The sequence below is a fragment of the Notechis scutatus genome, chromosome 3, assembly GCF_049901735.1.
Source record: "Notechis scutatus isolate UNSWTSFEM ecotype Mainland chromosome 3, rNotScu1.2, whole genome shotgun sequence".
In the NCBI taxonomy this organism is placed as follows: Eukaryota; Metazoa; Chordata; class Lepidosauria; order Squamata; family Elapidae; genus Notechis; species Notechis scutatus.
Window position 1 is genome coordinate 190609690 of NC_142011.1, and position 23695 is coordinate 190633384.

Consider the following 23695-nt stretch of genomic DNA (forward strand, 5'->3'; position numbering starts at 1 on the left):
GAAATACCAAAATATTAACATTACAGATGGATGTTTGTAAGGCTACTATTTTGGAATTTTAGTTTATTAAATGGTTATTGATCAAAAAAGGGAAATATTTATACTGCTAGTATTTTTATTACACCTTTTATATAAATGTCACTAATAAAATACTAGGAAAATAGTTTATTTATCCACAATGGGTTTTATAGGTTTCTTGTTTATAACTCTATGCTATACATTATTTACTGTATTCACAGCTAAATAAATGCTATGTACTGGTTTTTGATTGCTACTGTCTTTTATTATTCAGTGCAAGCAGTACATTAAAACCATGAAGACATAGCCCATAAAGACATAAATCAAATAGAATAAATTCAATTTTTTGGCTGGATTTTCCTAGTTTTTCCAATTTTAAAGACAAGGTTTGTTTTAAAAGGGAGGATTATTTCAATTCAACGTTTTTATAATTACCTCTAGATCCAGTAGGTCTATTATACTCTGATTTAGTGAAAATATATAAAATGTCTGTGTTTACACAGCTTACTTAACTAGGTTTCTAACTACTCACTTCCTGGAATTATATCATATTGATAACTTGGTGAGAGGTGATTATTATATTGAAATATATTCTGTTACCATGATAAGTCTCTTTCTAGGAGTACCAACAGCATCCATCGGCTTTCCCGATGCCACTGTAGTCAAGTACATAGCTGGTAAATAAACAAGTTTTTAATTGCAAATACAAATAGCCCACAAAGTCACAAAAATTAGTTTCTTTGTTTCTAAGATTCTGCTCATATATATGTATCTCTAAGTTTAAACTCTGAGTTTCTCCCCTCCCACTCCTTTGTGGTAATGGGTTGCACACCAACCTTACCTGGTCTTGGGTCCATTATTTTCTGCCTTGAAAGACCCAACCATCTCATTTTCAGTCTATTAATATACCTACAGGTAAATTGTTCACATAAAACACCCTTAGCTGAGTGAACGTGATGAATGAGAGCTATCCACAGCGAATGCTGTGCAGCAATGCTCTCTTTTCTACTTCAAACTCACTAATGGTTGAGTTTCCAACACTCTTTTTCTTCAGATTCCAAAAAGGAAAATAAATAAGATCACCTTCTGGAGTATGTGGCATATACACTATTCTAAACCAGTAATGTAAATTATACCTACACAAGTGCATGTTGTTTCAATTTCAGTTTACTTTTTTATTGATTAGCCTTTGGGCCACATCAAAGTGCAGAATTCCAGACACAAATTATTACTAAAATTGAATAAAAATAATTTAAAATGGAATTGGATAAAATACAATTTAAAATGAAATTGGAATAAGCACAGTTTAAAATGAAATTGGAATAAAATACAATAATTTAATATATAGATAAATAAAATATGATAAAATTATATTTCAGTATCACCCCTACAATCTACCCCAATCAGTCCCACATATGCCGATCTCAACCAAACCATTTTGCTTAAGTACTGCGTTGTGTTAAATGTTATTTGCAGATTCTGGCTGCACATAAGGTAAGTTGTTTTGATACGGGGATCCCAATAGGTCATTTGTTTGGTATATATACCAAATGAATGCATGTTGTTAGAAATATATATTTGTGTGCATTTGTTTCAAAATATTTTTGGAGGGGTGGGAAACTGGAAAAAAAAAGCTTTCCAAAAGAGCTAATCTTTGCAACAGAACCCTAAAAGGCACTTCTCTATTTAAGATACCAAATCAGTCTTGCAGTGAATATTTCCCCTGCCTCACCCCAGAAAATTCATTAAAATATTGTATGGATGTCAAACTGCAATACTAACTAAATTGGCATGGAATTGGCCTAGTGGAAGCATGAGCTGAAAAGTAGTTTACAGAGGCAATCTCTGCTGATAAAGAGAGACTCACAGACTTAAGGCCAATGTGCTGGAAATGGTTTTATCCATATGAAATCCATAAACAGTGCTGAATTTCTGAGAATTGTGAAGAACAAACTTGCAATGCATTAGCACGGATTTACAGTGGCATACAATAAGCAGTAATTCAGTAAGGACATTGTGTGACAGGATTCACAGAGATGAACAGAGTGATCCAAATTAACAAAATTTGCACAGCCATTAAAAAAAAAAAAGCTTTGGATAGCAGCATTCCAGAGATACTGTCTGAAAAAGACATCTCTAGTTGTGAATATTATGTCACAACTAAAGTAAAGTATATGGATTACTTTCTAAAATCTCTTGCATAAGGTTATGGAAAATGCACACAAGGAGGGAAAATAGTATGAAGGAGAAGAAATTGGAAAATAGAAAAAAAAATCCAAAGGAGAAACAAAAAGAATAAGAAATCAGCTTATCAAACAAAGCATTTGCACTGAATTAAAGTAACTCCATTGTTACATGAAATATGACAAAACTCTGAGAAAGCATCAATATGATCAAAGACAAAAGGGATCAAGAAAATCTCAAGAAATAAAGATAAGTGAGACAGAAGAAAAATGGAAAGAAAAAAAATCAGAAACAGAACTGAACTGAACTGAACTGAAACAGAACAAAACTCTTTATTTTATGTATACCACTTATTTTGAAACAAAATGGATACACATATCTACCACCCCACAAACACTTGCTTCTTTGTATACATAATTTCTATTCTATTTTAATATTTCCAAACAAATTTTGTATCTTTTATTATATGTGAATTTTCCTGCAGAATATTCTATATAAAAACATTTTAACACAATGATATATCATTGCATTCAGATGTTGCTCATACATGAATTTTATTTGATTTTTCGGAAATGCCTTACATCTTTTAAAAAGGTTATCTGAGAGAACATACTGAAAGACAAATCTTGAATTTACTATACAGCTCCATGCCTATAAACTTTACTATACAGCTCCATGCCTATAAACACACCAAGAAGAAGGGAAAATATCAAACATATATTTAAAGCTTCTTTTCTTTGTTAAAACTTCCAGAATGTCAACCTCCAAATTATTACTCAGTCTTTCAACTTGTCCGAACTAACCTGGATTTAGGGGATAGAGCCAATCTTTAGAAACCCAATGTTAGGGACATAGACTTGATTAGAAAATTGAAAAGAAGAAGCAGATAATGATAAAATATGTCAGTATTTCCACCACCAACACTACGTAAAAATTCCATGAAGATGTCACCCAGTGCTGGCATTGACTAAAATGAGACATCATAATGTCCTTAGCAACTGTCACTGTTTTCATACTGATGGGTTCTGATTTGTATTATCAGTGTTGCATATATTGCATGCAAGTAAAAACTAGAGTGCTGCAATCATCCAATTTTTCCCACATTTCAAAGCCAATGATTGTTGTTATAGATATATGGCTTTACTTTGATATAAACTAATTAATCAAATATGTAAGAAGCCATATTTACTAGTAGCAATTTTGTTTAGTGGAGTATACATTAAGCTATTTTGTCATTTACAAAATAACTAATTTTTAGCTTGATGGTTAGAACAACCCACATTGAAAAATTCAACATAGCTCCAATTCTTAGCTATTTGAATTTTCAAAATCCTACTCAATAGCTGTTTGCTTTGTGTTTATAACTGTATGTTGTGAAAATGTATTATTTAAAGTTGGTAGCTATGCATTGGTCACAATCAGCTTTCCGGAACTCCAGAACCTGTGAAGATACCACTGTCTGAGAAAATATCCTTCTTATTAGGAAACTGAAATAATTTGTCTACATAACAAATTGATAGTTGGAATCAAATTTAGGAGTATTATGTTTGAATGAAAGTTTCAGATGTATCATATAGATTTCTCCACAAAATAAGCATAAGGTTAAAGAAAATACATGGGATTTTAACTGCAATATGGATTCAATACAATGCAATACAATACATATAACATTAAAAAACAAAACCTGCTACTTACCAAATTCTTTAGGAACTGAAATCGAGTAAATGCAGTTATGTCCTATGCTATAGTTTTTAGGGTAGTTTGGTGATAAAACCGTTCCTTCAGAACCCATGGAACGTATTCCACAAGGTGCTACAAAGTAAAAGATAATTCATTTCACAATATGATAGGACAAAGCAGTTAATAAATAAGCAAAATTAAACTCTACCTTCAGAAATAATTCAATGGATTAAATCACACATTTCATGTAGTTTTTCTCACTTTCTGAGTAAACAAACAATTTTAATTATTGCAATGCTATTGACAGGTTTGGGAGCTAGAACAAGGAATGATCTTAGAATGGTTTACATTGAATGGTCATTAAACAAATGGTTGAAAGTCAAAGACTACTGTATTGACTTTAAGTGTGGCTATATAGCAGTATTTCTCAATCTTGGGAACTTTCACGTTCATAGAAGTCAATTCCCAGGGTAAGTCTGGGACAAAATAAAAAGAAATCACTATATGAAAATACCAACATAGCTGTCAATGGAAGCAATGATATACCCTAATGCATTAGATATAAATAAGATGATAAAATATAAAGAGCTATTAGATGAAAAAGGGCAACTAAAAACTCAACAACAATTAAAGATTCAAGGAATAGAAATGGTGGTGGCCATATTTCCACATTCAAACACGGTATAAAAAGGATCGGGAATAATTCGGCTTTTATTGAACTCAATAACAATTAGATAAAATTTTACAAAAGACTGGGAAACTGATTAGCAAAGTATATAATTATTTACTAGAATATAAAATGGAAAAAGAAATAGTAAAAGAGAATATGATAATCTGGGCTAAACATTTAGGATATGGTATTGATTTGGAACAATGGGAAAAATTATGGCAGATAAATTATAAACTAATGCTGTCAGTTGCATACAAGGAGAATCTCTATAAAATGTTCTACCACTGGCATCTCCCCCCAGCGAAGTTAGCCAAGATGTTTACAAATATATTGGCAAAATGTTGGAGATGTAATCACATCCAAGGAATATATTCTCATATGTGGTGGACCTTCCCCAAGCACAGAAGTATTGGCTTAAAATTAAAACTTGGTTGGAAGAAATAATGAGACAAAGAATTGAATTAAAACCAGAACTGTTTTTATTAGGTATAATAGTACTTAATGTTATCAGGAACCTCCAATACATCATATTTCATATAGTAACTGCTGCCAGGATCTCATTTGCTCAAAATTGGAAACAGGATACCATTCCCTCCGAGCCAGCAATAATAAGAAAGATCCTCGAATGTGCTGAAATGGACAGGCTAATGTTGATATTAAAAGATAAAGAAGAAATAGAGTATAATAAGATATGGAACCTTTGGTATGAGTGGTTAGGAAGAAGATGCAAAGGCATCAATCGATAGCAAAAATGAGAAAGTAATAATCAATGTTGTATATATCTATATAAATGTGTATATATGTATATAAGTTAGATTAAGAAATAAGAGTATAAGTGAATAGAATGAAGAAGTAATTGATATAGACATAGACTTTATTAACCAGTATGAACACCATTACAGAATTGTTGTAAAAAGTGGAAATTGTTTTTAAAATGTTTAAATGTTGAATAAATAAATAAAAATAAATAAATAAATTTAAAAAGTCAATTCCCAGAATTCCCCAGCCAGCCACATTGGCTGGAGAATTCTGTGAGTTGAAGTCAATGCATCTTAAAACTGCCTTTAAGACTGCACAACATTGCTATACAGAGTGCTCTTTTAAGAAACCCCATCTTTCATACAAGCCTTTCATCACATAATTAAATTTATATCAGAGCCTCAATATCTCTCTGAAGCAGATGTATCCAGTAAATATTACTGTGGTTGAACAAAACAAATAGAAGCATATTTTGCTAAGCAATCATCAGAAGCTGTTTCTCAAAGGATTAGGATGTCTCACAGCTATAGTAGGGCCTCTCTAAGTTATTTGTGCTGTATTTATTTTAAGAAATGTTTTCATAAAAAATATGTCATTCAAAGGAATAGGAGAGGAGGTAGATGCAAATGACAAAAACCCAAGGCACATACATTTGTATTTATATCACATGACAAGTAGTTAAAAAAAAACCTCATTCTTTCAACTTGCTCTTGAGGTATATATTCTGTATCTGGATGCTTTCTGGTAATTGGCCCAAGGTCACCAAACAGGTCATCAAAGAAGAGATAAAGCAGGTCTGTTACTTGCAGTCTTCTGTTTTGTTTTTGTTTTTAATCTATAACCACTACACTAAACTGGTTCATTTCTCGAACAGAAAAAAAATATTTTCTTTATTTAATCATTCAGTTAAGAATAAAAATTATGAGAACACTTATACCAGATTTTCACCCTGGATAAAGCAAGACAGACTGTGTGGAAGAGAAAAAAGCCAAAACACCCAAGTTTTATGAATGAATGAATGAATGAATGAATGAATGAATGAATGAATGAATGAATTTTTCATTGGCCAAGTGTGATTACACACACAAGGAATTTGTCTTGGTGCATATGCTCTCAGTGTACATAAAAAGAAAAGATATATTTGTCAAGAATCATAAGGTACAATACCTAATATAGTCATAGGGTACAAATAGGCAATCAAATCATGGTATTGTGTTGAGTTATTTCAAAGCAACTTTCATGGAAAGTAACAGAATCCAGGTTACTTCTATGAAGTTTTACTTCTAGTAAAGCGATAAAAATTGTAATTAGTATTTTTAATTATTGAAATATTTTGATAATAGATCCATTGTGTTGTTTACATTTTGTTTTTGTTTTTAAATACAAAATTAATGTTAAAAGATCTTGATGAATAAGATCTATTATCTAGATTTTCTCTAACAATTCAACAACTTAGAAACTTCATAAAGTTCTCTAAAGCTCTTTTTAATAATTTTTAATAATTCCTGAAAAACTCACAATTTATATGGTAACTACTTGTTCTTTTGATCACAACAAAGAGTAAAACCATGTTACTATCACTGGAAGAAGTTTTAGGGACCAGAATGAGTGGGCAACTCATGTATCTTTTCAACTCCACAGCTACAAAGTAATTGTTCTGGTGGATTGTCTATCTGTCTGGAGCCAATTCTGTTGCTCTATGGAGATACAGGGTGGAAAGGTGAAAAGGCAAGATAAAGACCAGGAAGTGGTATTACATAATCTAAGGCCTATTTGAGTGCAAATGAATTCCATTCCATGAATTTGAATGAATACACATGGAGTATTTTCCAGCAGTATTTATTTATTCAAATTGTTCCAAGAGAATTTATTTCTATCAAATTTTATAAAGGGCATATATCTAATATATACCAGACTGTAATTCTTTGTTATTTAAAAGTTACAGTGCTCCAACACTAGAAATCAGTGGATTTGAAATTCAGATTGCACAAGACTAAATATTGATTTATTTTCTTCTAATGTCCACTACATATTGAATAAAATGTTGAGAATTTAAATACATAAAACGTTGAGAATTTAAATACATATAAAGTCATGTATGTAAAGTGTACAATGACGAAGAAACTAAGAAAGCATTTTCATAATCATGCATTTTTTAAATGAAGGAAATTTGATATGCAAATTCTATTATATTTTTCAACACAATGTCAAAGCAGTAGTTTGTGTCAAATTACATATGGAATTTGCAATAAAACTGAACAATAATAAAGCTTTAATTACATTATGTAGTGGCTCAGCCTTATATGAAAGTATCAATTTCAAATAAAGTTGAGCTCAGGAATATTTTAGCATAATGCTTATTTTATTTCTAACTGCAGCAGAGAAGTTTAGCTAGCATAGATGGTACAATATTCTATTATGATCCCAAAGTACAAATCTAAGCAAATCATCACCCAGTTAACATTATTCTTGAAAACATTTTGAAATAAATTGCCTTTTAGTTTTTAAATGTATTAAATAAACATATTTGCACATTTGCTAATTCACTCTCACGTTACAGGTGTGCAGGTTATCTTTTATCCCACATTAAAAGATTATTTGCTTTGTATAAATCTAGAAAGGGTGATTTTTGTAGTAGTAGTTGTTGTTCCTCTCTTGTGAGCAGAGGAGTGAACTAAAGAGATATTTTACTCTACGCCAGTAGTCTCTAAAAATTGGCAACTTTAAGTCAGCCATGAGGAATTCTGGGAGTTGAAGTCCACAAATCATAAAGTTATCAAGTTTGGAGAACCCTGCTCTACATTATTCTAGTGCCACAAGCAAACATTTATTCACCCTCATCACACTCTTAACCCATCCATTAAAATCTAAAGGAAGTGCGAGGAAAGGATTTGATGGAATTCACCTTCATTTCCTGGTAGATGCATCGGTTATCCATCTTTCTACCCTTTGGATAATTTTGTATACCAAAAGTTTGCATAAAACACAAATGGTTTAGTTCAGACAAACTGCAAACCAGAGAGGACGAAAGGAGTAAATAGAAACCATTTTTGTAGGCACATTTACCTCATTCATATCTTAATATATACAGTTGTGGTTACTGTTGCAGTTATTATTTGGGAAAAGATAAAGTATAATGGTAAATTAATATAGTCTGTTTTGCATATTAATTATGCTGAAAGAAAAGTCAACTAATTTCACCAGCATTCCTGAAAACAAGCTGTGTTATTTCTTGATTTGGGGGAAAAATCAAAACTATAACAAATAACTTTTTATTTGACTTGGATTGGCAATAACTGTAACTTATATATCCAAATAAATTATATACTTTACAATGAGAATGTATGGCAATAACTGTAACTTATATATCCAGATAAATTATATACTTTACAATGAGAATGTATGGTTTTCTCTTGCATGAACAGTTATTATTCATATTTATAATATTTTCTGCCTAAGAATGCAGGCCATAAGCATATTATTAGCATCAAGAATAAATACTTGTCAGCCACTTCTGAGTAGTAGTCTCTCAGAGATAATTCTTCTTCTTTCCCAAAAATAAATAACAAGTGGTAGGCTTAACTTTTAAAAAAGGAAGAAAAATTCATGGCATTTTTGCTTTTGGACTCAGCAAGAATTGCAAAATGATGTAAATTCTTCTTAGCATGAAATGGGTTTTTCACCACACTGAGCAATAAAGTACTAACTTATAAACAATAAATAATAGTTTCATGAAAGGTAAAACTTATATAGTGTGATTGAAAGTAAGTATACTTGCTGACACTGACAAAGAAATTACATGTTATCTTTTGTCCTGTGTGAAAAATATAATCGGCAAACCTTAATTAAAGGTAAAGGTTCCCCTTGCACATATGTGCTAGTTGTTTCCAGCTCTAAGGAGTGGTGCTCATCTCCGTTACAAAGCTGAAGAGCCAGTGCTGTCCGAAGATGTCTCCGTGGTCATGTGGCTCTCATGACTAAACACTGAAGGCACATAGAGCACTGTTACCTTCCCACCAAAGTAGTCCCTATTTTTCTACATGCATTTTTACATGCTTTCAAACTGCTAGGTTGGCAGAAGCTGGGACAAGTAATGGGAGCTCACTCCATTACATGGTGCTAGGAATTTGAACCGTCCAACTGCCGACCTTTCTGATCAACAAGCTCAGCATCTTAGCCACTGAGCCACCGTGTCCCTTAAACCTTAATTACTTTTTTTTAACAGTTATCATGAAATGTCAAATGATTCAGTATATTTATTTAGTTAATATTTGCATTCATTCATGATAGAATGAGACTATGGACTTCCTTCATGTCACTTTCTTATGAAAAAGGCTTAAAGGACATATACAATATAGTTATTAGCTACAGACAAGTGGACAAAGAGTGCAGAGAAGAGCAACAAAGATAATTAGAGGACTGGAGGCTAAAACATATAAAGAATGGTTGCTGGAATTAGGTATGTTTAGTTTAATGAAAAGAAGGACTAGGGGAGACATGATAGCAGTGTTCTCAGGGGTTGCCACAAAGAAGAGGGAGTCAATCTATTCTCCAAAGCACCTGAGAGCAAGACAAGAACCAATGGATGGAAACTAATCAAGGAGAGCAGGAACCTAGAACTAAGAATAAATTTCATGACAGTTAGAACAATTAATCAGTGCAACAACTTGCTTCCAGAAGTTGTGAATTCTTCAACACTGGAAGTTTTTAAGAATTTTTTAAATCTTAGCCCATACCTTAAATGTATTTTAAACATGAATCTAGTCCAAACAATATGAGTAAGAGAAAATAAAAGGTACTTTTGCAAAGGAGCTTTAAAGCTTTCAATCTAGCTATTTGTTTCCGAAATTAATCACAGCAACTATTAAGATAAATGATTTTAAACTGAGTTTCAGAAAGATTATAAATATACATTATACATATACATTTATAAAAAAAATATGTTTGAATGGATATCAATAGATACAGAGTTGGGAGGTACCTTGTAGGTCATCTAGTCCAACCCCCTGCCCAAGTAGACCTCCTACACCATTTTTGACAGATGGCAGTCCAGTCTCTTCTTAAAAGCCTCCAGTGATGAAGTTCTCACAACTTCTGATGGCAAGCTGTTCCATTGGATGATTGTTCTCACTGTCAGAAAATTTCTCCTTATTTCCAGGTTGAATCTTTCCTTATCGGTTTCCATCCATTATTCCTTGTCTGGCCTTGTCAGGTGCTTTGGAAAATAGCTTGACTCCCCTCCTCTCTGTAGTAACCCCTCAAATATTGGAACAGGTGCTGATAGTAATATTCATGCTTTGCCACTGATTGGTGTTCCAGCTCACTTTATTTCAGAAAATCCAATCATTCTAACTAAACAAAAATGTGTCTGCTAAAAAAGATATAATACCTAACTAAGGTTGTTTCAGAACTTCAATCTTTCTGAGTTCTGATATGCAATGAAATGAAATGGTACATAATGATTTTTTGAGTTCTGATTTATTCATTCATTCATCCATTCATCCATTCATCCATTCATCCATTTATTTATTTATTTATTTATTTATTTATTTATTTATTTATTTATTTATTTATTTATTTATTTATTTATTTATTTATTTATTTATTTATTTATTTATTTATTTATTTATTTATTTATTTATTTATTATTGCTACCTATTTGCCCATGGCAACTCTTACAGAATATAAAACAACATTTTAAACAATAAAACTAATAAAACGAATCAAATAAATTAATATAATAATAAAATCACACCCCCACCCCCGGCGACAGCATATCACACAAGCCATTTAATGGGCTCCAACCTGCTCTGGGTTCCCCAGGCTCACTGGAAGAACCAGGTCTTCAGTGCCTACCAGAAGAGCATTTCAGTGGGGGAATGATGTTCCAGAGAGAGGGAGCCACCAAAGAGAAGGCCCTTCTTCTGGGTCCCACAAGATGTATCTCCCTTGGTGATGCGACCCACAGCATTCCCTGCCTCCTCTTTCTGATGGGTCAGGTAAATGTGATTGGTAAGAGACGGTCCCTCAGATAAGTTGGTCCCAAGCCATGAAGGGCTTTAAAGGTGGCAACCACCACCTTGGATGGCACCTAGTAGCAAATAGGCAGACAAAGCAGCTCCCACAGAAGAGGTAATACATGTGCACACTGGAGTCTGCACAAAACCATGTGGGCCGCTGCCTTTTCCCACCAACTGGAGCTTCTGAATGCTCTTCAAGGGCAGCCCCATGTAGAGTGTGTTGCAATAGTCAAGATGGAAATGATTAGGGATAATGAAATAATTTTAGTAGTTCACATAATCATCGTGGGCAGCATGTTGAAAAAGCCGCTTAGATAGTTGGTGCAATGCAAAATTCATTTCTTCAGTCTTCTCATGTTAGTAAAGTTGTGACAACTGACCACACTAAGTATTATTACTAAAAATTCTCAGATTAAACATAAAATTGTCTGAAGCCTAGTTCCATTGGATGACCAGCTTTACAGTATTTTGTGATGGGATAGCCTGAATTCCAGTGAGAACACTGATATTCATCTAACATCAGTGTTGTTGCTGTTGTTTTTCCAGAGAATATATACACCCCTCTGGGAATATACCCACCCCTCTGTCCCATGTGTGTTCTTGTTATTTGAGGCAGCATTCCAGATGACTGAATGGAAAACAGGAGAAGGATACTTTGATGTTGTATTCATAAGAACCACTCTGGTGCAATACATAACCAGCTTGTGAAAGTAACAAATAAAGGAGAACAGCAATACTTCATGTGAATCCCTATGTAAGTCATACATTTCATCATGCACCCATAAAAGCATCACCATCATGGATGGAGGATGAATGAATGAATGATTGAATAAATGAATGAACAAATGCTAATATCTTACCATGGCAAGTAGGTAAGGCTCTGTTCCATCCAGGTCTTCCATCATCTCCCATGATACAAGTAAGGGTAGAGTATCCTTGAAGAACATAGCCAGCATCACAATAATATGTGACTGTCGATCCCAGTTTATAATCCATTCCGAGTCTTGTACCATTCATGATATTCCCAGGATCAAAGCATGACTCACGTAACTTGGCTTTAATTTGAGCAGAGAGAAAAGACAACGCTACTGTTAGAAAAACTACATTTAATTTGATGTACTGGATTTTTAAAATATGGCATACCCATACGAGACAACCAGCAAAATAATTATAAGCACCATAATTATAAGCACCATTTCTTTTTCAAACTACATGTTATGCCATTAAGTAGTCTAAAATAATCTTTGCAAAGAAAGATGTCAAAAGCCTCTTAGATCTTTATTTCCCTTGTGCTAAACAACTTCCTTTTCTCTCACTACCAATTTTGCTTTAAACATAAAACAAAAACACAAAGTAATCAAAATTCTTATGAAGGATTGAGTGTTTCTTTCATTTTCTTTCCCACCATTTTTTAATGATTTTTAACTGTGGGGCAGTATAAGGTTCAGACTAATGAAAGCAGTGTTGTGGCAGTTTAATGCATGTCTCTTTTCTATCTGTGTTTTGAGGCTACAGACCACACACAAGAACCAGAGTTTACAGCACAATGCTATAACGCTATAACATGCTTTTGTCACAATACCAAAAACAGTGAGGTCCTGAGGATGTCACCACATTATGATGTTTTAAAATCAAAGAGCTTTTCTATAAGTACCATGTTTCCCCAAAAATAAGACTGGTCAAAAGATATATAGGGATTATTTTCCAATTAGTCTTATTTTCAGGGAAATACAGCACTAAACGCACCTGTCTGGCTGACAAACTTAACTGGGGCTTATTTTGGGGGTATCCTGGAAATCACGCTAGTTGGAAGCATCCTGAAAATCACGCTAGTTGGATGGTTGGATCTTATTTTTGGAAAAACAGAGTAGTCCTTGCTTTACAACTAGTTTTTCAAAGATTGTTGGAAATTACAACAAACCACAAAAAGTACTTATAACCTAGTGTTGGAGTTCCAATGGCTGCAACCATATGATCTTATTTTCAATGTATAGGCATTGGCTCACATTTACAGTCATTTGCAGGTTCCTATGGTCATATGACCATATTTTTTGACATATTTTGCTGTTTTCTGCTGTTTACATCTGGTTTCCAGGCAAAAAAAAATGCTGTTTAGGTAAAACAAGTTTGCTTGATAACAACTACATTCACATGTTTATAAAATAGTGCACAGTTAGATGGTTACCTACTTAATGACTGCAATAATTTATGGCCATCATTGCAGCCTCAGTTTGTCATACTGAGGACTCTCTATAATCATTTAACATAAATACCATAAGTAAGTAACATAAGTAAGCAATCATTTCACATGAAATAAGAATTAAATAAGTCACAAATAAGGTAAAGTGAAAAAGGTAAATAAGCAAAATGACTTGATGCTTGACACAATGCAAACAGGAACTGTAAAGTAGTTGCATCAGATTGCGTGTGTCAACATCTATGACCCATGTTAAGAACAGAGTTAAAGTTACTTACCTTTATACTCCAAATGGAACCCAGTAAAACTAACAGATCCATCACTTCGAAAAGCCAGATGCATTGAGTTTGAACTGCTTTCTATTCTCTCTGGCAATTTGCTATCTTGAAAACTTCCAATTAATGGGCTATTGCTGTCTGGCCCATCATAGATGTAGAGAAAGTCATAATTTGGTTCTATGCTGAAGCTGTAAAATTTTAAAAAATAAATATATATGTATATATCACATTAGATAAAAATATTGCTTATCCAATAATTAATGTAGACCACTGGGATTATGGAAATAAGTCTTAAGTATACATAATACCTAGTCTTAAGTATTCACCATTGTTTCTATTTTTTAGTGTAACGATAAGCATGAATTCAAACTATTAGATATAATTACTCTCTTCTAATGGTCAGTGTGCAGCAACCTTATATTTGCTTGGATATCTTAATAAGGAAAGAACTCTCCAGTTGCGCTGAAAGTGCATTAAAAATGCTTGTCAGTTTTTCTTCTTTTATTTATAAATTGGATGCTTATCATTTGCATAATCTTTTGAATACTAGTTGGAAAGAACCAATGAGAACCAGTGTGGTTTAAATTTAGATATGGGAACATCTTGAGAAGTTTTTTTGTCCATCATCTTCAGCTCCTAAAGGAAAGTGGGGATATAGATTGAATAAATAACCACATAACTTCCTTTGAATGTTGGCATAAAAATGTGGGTTTCCTCCTAATAAAATGCATTTGACTGGTTTTTTTTTCTTGTTTCAGAGAAGAAAATTAATATTTAAAGTGTCAGAAAATTAAAATAATTAAATTTTATTTCTTTCTGTATGCATTTCTTGGTGTCTTTTTAAGATCATTTTATTTATCCTCTTTCATAAAATTTGTCATGACATTTTTGTTGGCTCTTTTCTTTCAAAAATATGTCATCCTTTTTATCCTTCGTAGATCCGAAAAGGTACAATGGTTAATAGATTTGCTTTATTTAATCTCCAACTTTGTTTTAGATCCTCAACTATTTTTGAGAATTTGAACAAATAACATTTAATAAGTAAGACAGCATTGTTCACCTAAGCAATGGTAGTATGTAAATATGTGGTTTATAAAATGGACTCTTAATCTGACGATGACATTTCCCTTTAATTTCAAACATTCATCTCTTCCAAAAGCTGTAAACCTATTTTAGTATAGGAACTAAAGATACAGATTGTCTGCATTAAACCTTTATGAGCTGAATTATATAACATCATAAATACTCAGCATAATTCTTATTGCTTCCATCTTATTGACCTGTTCCTGTTCATTCATTGGATACTTAAAGGTGCAATGTTATACAGCAGCATGGCATTCATTTCACTCTATATCATCCTATCTATTTCCAGGTATCATTGTCCACAAGGAACAGGCACCAGCAGCTTCTCATGCCATACAATATGCAACATGGTACAGCTAGTTTTTGACATACAGCCATTGATTTACTGACTGTTCAAAATTACAATGGCACTGAAAAAAGTGGCTTGTAACCCATTTTTCTACACTTACAACTCTTGCAGCCTCCCCATGGTCATGTGATCAAAAGTCACCCCGCTTGGCAATTGGCATTCATTTATAACCGTTGCAATATCCTGGGTTCATGTGATCAAATTGTGTCTGCATTTTCTGCATCAAATGAGGAGAGCACACCTTTCTCCTTCTGTCCTAGTCACTTTTTACAGAGGCACAACTGAGAAACATTTTAACAAATTGCATCATGGTTTGGTTTGGGGACAGCAGTGCCTCTGATAGAAAGTTCATACAGAGAGTGGTAAGGACAGCTGAGAGGATGATAGGAAGCTTACTTCCTGTTATTCAGGATACTGCTTAGATGTACTATGTGATCCCAAATCCACTTTATGGTCTGTTTCTGTTGCTCTCCTCTGGGAGGAGGTTTTGAAGTATTTCTAGCAGTACTACCAGATTCTGTAACAGTTTTGTTCCCTATTTCATCCATCTGATAAACTCACTAGATTCATTTTCTCACCATGTACACATATACATCCGAAGTAGACTGTGTTGTTTCTCTGTGTCTTATAAATATGTGGGTATGTGCATAATTTTGTATGCATGTATGTATGTATTTATTTATTTAGTCATGTTTTTATGTAGTGTATATTGGAGGTGGTGACCCTTTGAGAGCTGTATGCAATGAAATTTCATTTTAATGTATGCTGATTAGTGTACATTCAAAGTGACAATGAAATCTAAGTCTACCTTTTGAACCTTCTGGCAAACCAAGTCAAGGGGGAAGCCAGATTCATTTAACAATTGTGTTAAATGAATCTGGTTGTAAAATAGGGCAAAACTCACTTAGCAACTGAAATGTTGGGCTCAGTTATGATCATACGTGGGGGATTACCTGTATTCAAATTCAATGTATTCCTTCATCTTTATGCAACAACAATTATCAACTACAATTTCTGAAGCATAACATTGGATATTGGAAGGCAGGATTGCACTAAAATTATTATATAAGAGACAGAACCAGAGGCACAAATTCTGTATTCACACCATGGATGCACTTCAGAAGAAAACAAGGGAGAAGATTTCTTAGGAATCTGGGTTATCCAATTCACCCCCAAAAGTAAAAATAGTAAATATGTCTTTTTTCTTTACCAAATCTGTTTTAAAAATAAACCTATTTTACATAAACAACTACTAATTAATATAAAAGAGAAGGATAATGTTACCAACATTCTTAAAAATAAAAACAAAGCAAATAAAACCCCTCTTAAACCTAATCCCATTTATAGTAGTAAGTTAAACCTGTTTTGCCTCCTACAAGAAGGGTAGCACTGACTAAGTGATTGACTTTATTTAATTTATTAATTATACCCACCCACATACCTGGCACCATGCTTCTGTTTAAGGCTATGTTCTTCTTTCAAACTTACCATTGACACTATAATTTCTTAGAAGTGGTGAAAACTATATTCTTTGTGTCAATATTATAGTAAAAGTAAAGGGGACATTAACCTTGATTCTTTACTCTTTAAACTTGCCTAATAGTAAAAAACCTAGAATGCATAGATCCAAAGGGTTGAGCAAAGCCATTGAGGATTGCAAATTCATGTTAAGATTAAATGAAGTCAGTTTCAATGAACTCACCAACTCCCTGATAACTGGTTTTGTAGAGTATTGTTCATAAGATACATTTTTCTATGTGCTATATCTTCATAAACTAAAAAGGCAGATGGAGACCTTCATGTTATAATTAAGGAACTTCCGGAAAACAAATCAGTGCCTATTGCCACTCTTCTAACAGTCTTAGATCTAAATCTTACAATTTCCCCCAAGTCTTCAGCAAAAGAATAAAACAATATATTTACAAGTCGTAGCTCACATACAAAATATCCTAAATTCTCTAAAAAGGCAAGTCATCAAGCATTGGTTTTGGCATCTTATTGGTTTAAAGATTTTCCCAAGATACCTAACATTCTCATAATAGCTGTTCAATTTTATTTTCTTTTTCTTTTTATTGCTTGGCTGTCTTTTATTGATTGGCATAATTCATTCCCTGCACTATTTCTGGGTACATTAATTGTATTGCCTTATTCCTTTAATTGGATATTGCTCAGGGAATTTAAACCAAAGGGCAGACAAGAAATGCAAGCAATGAAATAATGTTTAAGTAAACAAATAAATAAAACAAACACTTTTCCCCAGTTGATCTAGTTGTGTTCTAGACTATTCATTTTTTTTGCCTTGCTATAGATATTTAGTATTGATGGAGTGATAAATATTCATACCAGGATATAAAGAACAGCAGAAAAGCTTTAATTTTGAGGTTTAGATTTATTGCTATTGATTAATTTTCTAGGTTGCCTAGAAATAGTTGACAAATGAACAGGTTAGAAATTAAATACGATGATACGATCATTCTCTAAGTACTGAAGTCAAAAGAGTCTTAATATATAATTCTTAATTTTTTGAGCAAATATCTCAATAGCTGTATCTCATAAGAACTGAAAAAACATTTATGATAATCTTATTAAATGTGTTACTCTGGAAGCTAACAGTGCTTGGATTTGAAAAGCAGATATTTTATCAGGCTTACAAAAACCAAACCAAACAGATGTCTATGGAAATTTTCAGTCATCTAGGTTACGGTTGTTCCTGAGATACTTTTTTAAAAGGCAACTACACTTTCGTTGTTTTTCCTTGAATATATTTTGTGTCTCATCCAAGAAGCTTCTTCAGTTCTGGAGTTCTTGGATGAGAAGCAAAACATCTTCAAGGAAAATCAAAAAAAGTCCAGTTGCCTTTTGAAAAAGCACCTTTGGGAAAACAAAGAAGTCTTGAATGAGTATATTACTGAAATTTTACTAAGCAGATACTTACCTGATAAAAGCTAATGATATTACGTAGTCATTATTAACAGTAATAGTCCAGTCACAGTCTCTGCTATGGGGATAAGGATGTGGGAAATTTGGTGAAAGAATAAAACCCGATGATCCCGTCAGATTGCCTCCACAAGGTGCTGTGAATGAATTAAACAAAGAATGTAAAAAAGGCAATTGCATCCCACAGTACAAAGAATGAACAATAAGCAAAGTAAAAACGAAACAAACATCTTTGGGTTGTACAAAACAAACAAGCTAATTTATTATATTCTTTAGGACCTCTAAATTAAAAGGCATTCTAGTCAAAGAAACAAGAAGAGAGTCACCTCCTAAGGATACATTCAAGTTTTTGAGCTGCACTTCTATTGCCTTAACTTTTATTTGGAAAGTATTACTATGAATAAACCATGGGAATATCGAATCATATAAAGAGAACCAGCATTTAATAATGGATATAAATAAAGACAGGTTAGGAACAAGATGGAAAAAAGTACATTTGATAGCAAACATAAGAATGACATTGCATATTAAGGCTGAGTTTACCACTCACATAATTTTCTTAGATAACTAAAACTCCTAGAAGCTGTAGTTGCAATGAATTTTGAAAACTTGCATATTTTTGTTGTTATACAACATTGGATTTGTATGTTTCTCTTGTTTTTTAATGTCCTTCCCCATATGTTTTATGCTCTACACTTTTCTTACTAGTTGTATGCATAAACAGATCTATGAATGATTCTCATTTGAAATTATTTTGATTTGCTTAGTTTGGCAGTGGATTTGCCAGAGGGGAGCCCATTTATGATAACATGATTTATGCAAATATTTGTTTACTTTTATAATTACAAAAGGAAGACACATTTTATAATCCAATGCTGATAGAGTAGGAGAGGTTAGTATCAAGAGAGAAATCTTTAAGATGAATCATCATCATCACTATTGTTTGTTATTGCCCTAATTCCTTGGTCAACAATACTGAACAAGTTAAATTATTACATATGAAAAAACATCTGCCAGGCTATCTCCCCTCCTTTACATGCATAACCTGAAGCTTAATGTAAAAATACCACCTGAAATAGAATCATTATTAAACACTCTATGTATATAGAGCCAAGATATTACAATGAAATTTTGACTGGACAATGTGCCACACCACCCACATCATCAATAAGGGAAAAATAGTTAAAACTGAATGAATCAAGATGCCTATGGAAAGAGGGTCTGGATGAAAATCATCACTACAAATAGCTGGGTTATCCCTCAAGATGACAAAATCAAGGGCACTGAAGTCAAGAAAAAGGTTAGAAATGAATACATCATGAGAATGAAGAAAAGTTTAAAATCCAAAGTCAGTGGAAGAAATATCTGAAGGATATTGAAGACGAAAATGCATAGAAACTACTGCAACGTGAAAAAATTACTGAATATGGGAGAGACCAAGGTGGTCTACAATAAAGTTAATTAAGATTAGAAGAGGGCTCTGGCGAGGCAGAGTAGACAGCTAGTACACTAAAAAACAAAACAAAACAAAAAACTCTAGCAAGCCAAGCAGATAACAATAAGACCTGGAATGGCTAAAAGCAGGAAAATTGAAGAAAGAGACAGACAGAGAGGCTAACTTTGGCTGCATATGGCCAAGCCTTATGAACAAATGCATACAAAATCAGAACTGAGACGAGAGCAACTGACAGAAAATTCTTCCTTTGCAAAGAAGCTAAAGAAACGATAACCATCCAGCCAGTTACTGCAAGAATATCACACAGACTAGCAATACAATGGAACAATAATGGTTCATAAGGATATCTGTAGAAATTACTGCTTACCTGCAAACAAGAACTTGTGGGATCACAAAATAAACAAAGTAATAAAAAATGAAGAAGCTTTCAATAAGAAAGACAAAAAAAAAGCAGACATAGCAATACCTGGAAACTACTGAATAGAAGATAAAAAAAACTGAAAAAGGTAACAAAATACAAAACACTGCAAATAGAAGTAGAACATATTTGACAAAAGTAGGCAAAGATAGTACCTATAGTAATAGGCTCCTTGCATGCAAACCCAAAACATTGACATTGACAAGATCACCATCACTCAAGTGCAAAATTTCCATTGGTCAATTACAAAAAGCAACACTGTTTAGGTCTACTCAGATGCTACACTGTCACATTATGATGTCCTAAATTGTTGGGAAGAACATGATGCATTTGAAAGCCAACACTAGCTCATGATCTGTGTAAAACTGTGATTTTATATGTTATATGTTATATGTTTAACAATAATAATCATGGATTATAGCATAAACACAGTTAGATATAGCAAAGGTTACAAATGGAGGTTATGATGCCACAATGAAAACTCAGACTTTATATACTTATATACAATATTGTGATCAATGTATGTTAAATGGTGTTTGTATTGTGATGTCAATACACATGTAATATTATGGCAGTGTCATTGTGTTTAGGAACAGATTTCCATACATTCCAGCCTTTGGCAATTACAGTCATTCACACTTATTGAAAAATCTGATTTAAACAAGGTTTAATTCTGAATAGATATGCAAAAGATTACACTCCTAAGTCTAGGTTTCTTTTGCCAGAATAAAATATTTCTGTTTTGGTGTTCAAAGACCTTAAAGACTGCTATTAAAAACATACTGTAACTCTAATGTGATAGAATCGCTCTAACACAAAGTCCATGCAGGAAACTTAACCTTAAAAAGCCAACCATGTTTAAAAAGATTCTATAATATTAGAATATTGGGTTACTAGGTTAATTAGAAACACGTCATAATAAAAATCAGTTAAAGCACTGGGTAATTAACTATTTTGCTACCACAAGTTAAATGTAACACAATGTAGTTATGAAATATTGGGTTACAGGTTTTAGTGGTGATTTTTTCCCCAAGAGACTTCTGGTAAAATGTGGAGGAATGTTCCATGGGATTAGAACAATTTACATTGAGGGTTTCACCAGCAAAAGGCAGGAAAATGCTTGACTTGGACAATTCCTGATCATTCAAGAAATTTATATAAAAAGAAGATTCATCATATTGTGATCCTTTGAATTTTAACAAAAAATAATATTATGGGAGCATAATCATATAAAAAAGCATAAACTAGTGATTTGTGATCAAAAGAAATAACTATATAATATATATAATTAGCATGACAAGTCAACTGCAATTAAATCATCATAATTATAACTCCAATTAAGCCATTTTAAGATTGATGTAAACTCATCAGGCATTTTGTATGAGAAATAGCACAAAATATTGCTTTTATGGATACTTGGAGCAAAATATGAGTTTAGGAAAAGCTAAAACATGCTATGCCATCACAAACTCTGTCTGAACCAAGAGATTCATGATACAGTAGCATCCACAGGAGCTTTCTGTTTTTATCAGGAAGAGGAAAACAACATTCCACACCAAGAGTGCAACATTACAATGCTCATACGAAAGGTTTAGTCATGAACCCACGATGTTGCTATCATATTTTTTGCCTCCAGTTAAATCCTTTTGCAAGTGCCACTATTTTTTGACTCTTTTTATTTTCTTTAACATAAATTGCCTTCCACAGGATTCAGAGGCTTAGAGTGATACATGTTGATTGATTAGAAATGTTTAGCTTTCTAGCAATAGGGTTTAGATTACATATTGCTTCACTGTACTTTACAACCCTCTCTAAGTGGTTTACAGAGTCAGCATATTGCCCCCAACAATCTGGGTCCTCATTTTGGAAGAATGGAAGGCTGAGTCAATCTTGAGCTGGTAAGAATCAAACAGCTGTACCGCTGGCAGCTGGGAGTCAACAGAAGTAGCCTGCAGTACTGCATTCTAACTACTGCGCCACTATGGCTCAATATTTGCATGCAGAGATCTATCAAAGTGTACCTCCAAATTCTGGCTATTGTGAATGATTACTGAACTATATTTTTCTAATGCTCAGCAATGCTACTTAGCAGATTAATTGGCTTATTCTGTAGTTGACAAGAATAAAAAAAAGTCCTTTAGCATCCATTTTAAGTAGGACTCACGAGGCAGGAAATGGCTCATATCCATACTTTTTCAGGTTAATTATTTATTCAAATCTGTCCTTTAACCTTCTACATCTTTCTTACCAACTTTTGGTACCCTTTTAAGTGTGTGAATGGTTTTTAATTTGATTTGTCAATCGCTTACAAGATACAGGTATAAGAATAAATATAGTTTTGAATACATGAGATAGATACTTATAAGAAAAATAAAAGAAACAACAGGACAGGGACGGTAGGCACGATTGGTGCGCTTATGCACATCCCCTACAGGCCGCTTAGGAAGAGGGTGAGGTCAATAGTAGACAGTCTAAGGTTAAAGTTTTTGGGGATTGGGGAAGAAACCACAGAGTCAGGTAGAGTATTCCAAACATTGACCACTCTGTTGCTGAAGTCGTATTTTCTGCAGTCAAGTTTAGTGTGGTTAACCTTGAGTTTGTATCTATTGTGTGCTCTTGTATTGTTATGATTGAAGCTGAAGTATTCATTTGAGTTAGGACATTGCAATGGATGATTTTATATACTATACTTAGATCGGACCGGAGGCGGCGTAGTTCTAGTTTTCTAGGTCTAGAGTTTCAAGTCTGGTGGCATAAGGTATTCTGCAATGAGCAGAGGAGTGGATAACTCTTCTTGTGAAATATTTCTGGATTTTTCAATTGTGTTAATATCAGATACATGACATGGGTTCCAGACTGATGAGCTGTATTCAAGTATAGGTCTTGCAAATGTTTTGTATGCTCTAGGTAGTAGTGTGATATTACCAGAGAAAAAGCTACATAGGATTAGATTAACAACTCTTAATGCCTTTTTGGCTATGTAGTTACAGTGGGTTTTAGCACTTAGATCATTTGAGATGAGTACTCCAAGGTCCTTGACAAAGTTTGGATCCTCAACAAGGTTTTGACTATTCAGCCTGTATTTTATTTTCTGATTTTTTCTGCCAATATGTATGACAGATAATTTATTTGTTGAGATTTGAAGTTGCCACTTGATTGACCATTCTGATACATAGTCAACGTCTTTTTGGAGGGTAGTAGTATTGTCTGTGGTGTTTAATAGCTTTACATCATCAGTGAAGAGAATGCAGTTGCTTTTAATTTGATCACAGAGATCATTTATGTAGAGTCTGAAGAGAGTGGGTCCTAAAACACTGCCTTGGGGGACACCACAGTTGACAGGTACAGAATGTGATAGGACGCCCCCAATTTTGACCATTTGTTGTCTGTTTGACAGGAATGTTTCTATCCAGTTGTGTAGGTGTCCAGAGATACCATAAGATTTTAGTTTTAGTAGTAGTTTGTCGTGTACCACTGAATCAAAGGCTTTACAGAAGTCTATGTAGATTGTGTCTATTGCTTTGCCCTGATCGAGTTGTGTAGTCCATATGTTTTTGCAGTGTAAGAGTTGCAGATTACAGGATAGTTTTTTTCTGAAACCAAATTGTTTATTAGAGAGTAGGTTGTTTGTCTCTAAGTGGAGGCT

At 33.3% G+C, this 23695-nt stretch overlaps 1 protein-coding gene across 1 annotated transcript in view; it reads right to left on the reverse strand.

Annotated features, from left to right (window-relative positions):
- The window catches only part of CSMD3 (CUB and Sushi multiple domains 3), a 618612-nt gene that overhangs the window by 155183 nt on the left and 439734 nt on the right, over positions 1-23695 (reverse strand). Inside the window, exons 28-31 of the mRNA XM_087962106.1 lie at positions 18174-18312; positions 13807-13994; positions 12192-12386; positions 3898-4014 (exon numbers count right to left, since the gene is read on the reverse strand). Coding sequence (XP_087818232.1) covers positions 3898-4014; positions 12192-12386; positions 13807-13994; positions 18174-18312 — 639 coding nt within the window. The remainder of the gene's footprint in view (positions 1-3897; positions 4015-12191; positions 12387-13806; positions 13995-18173; positions 18313-23695) is intronic.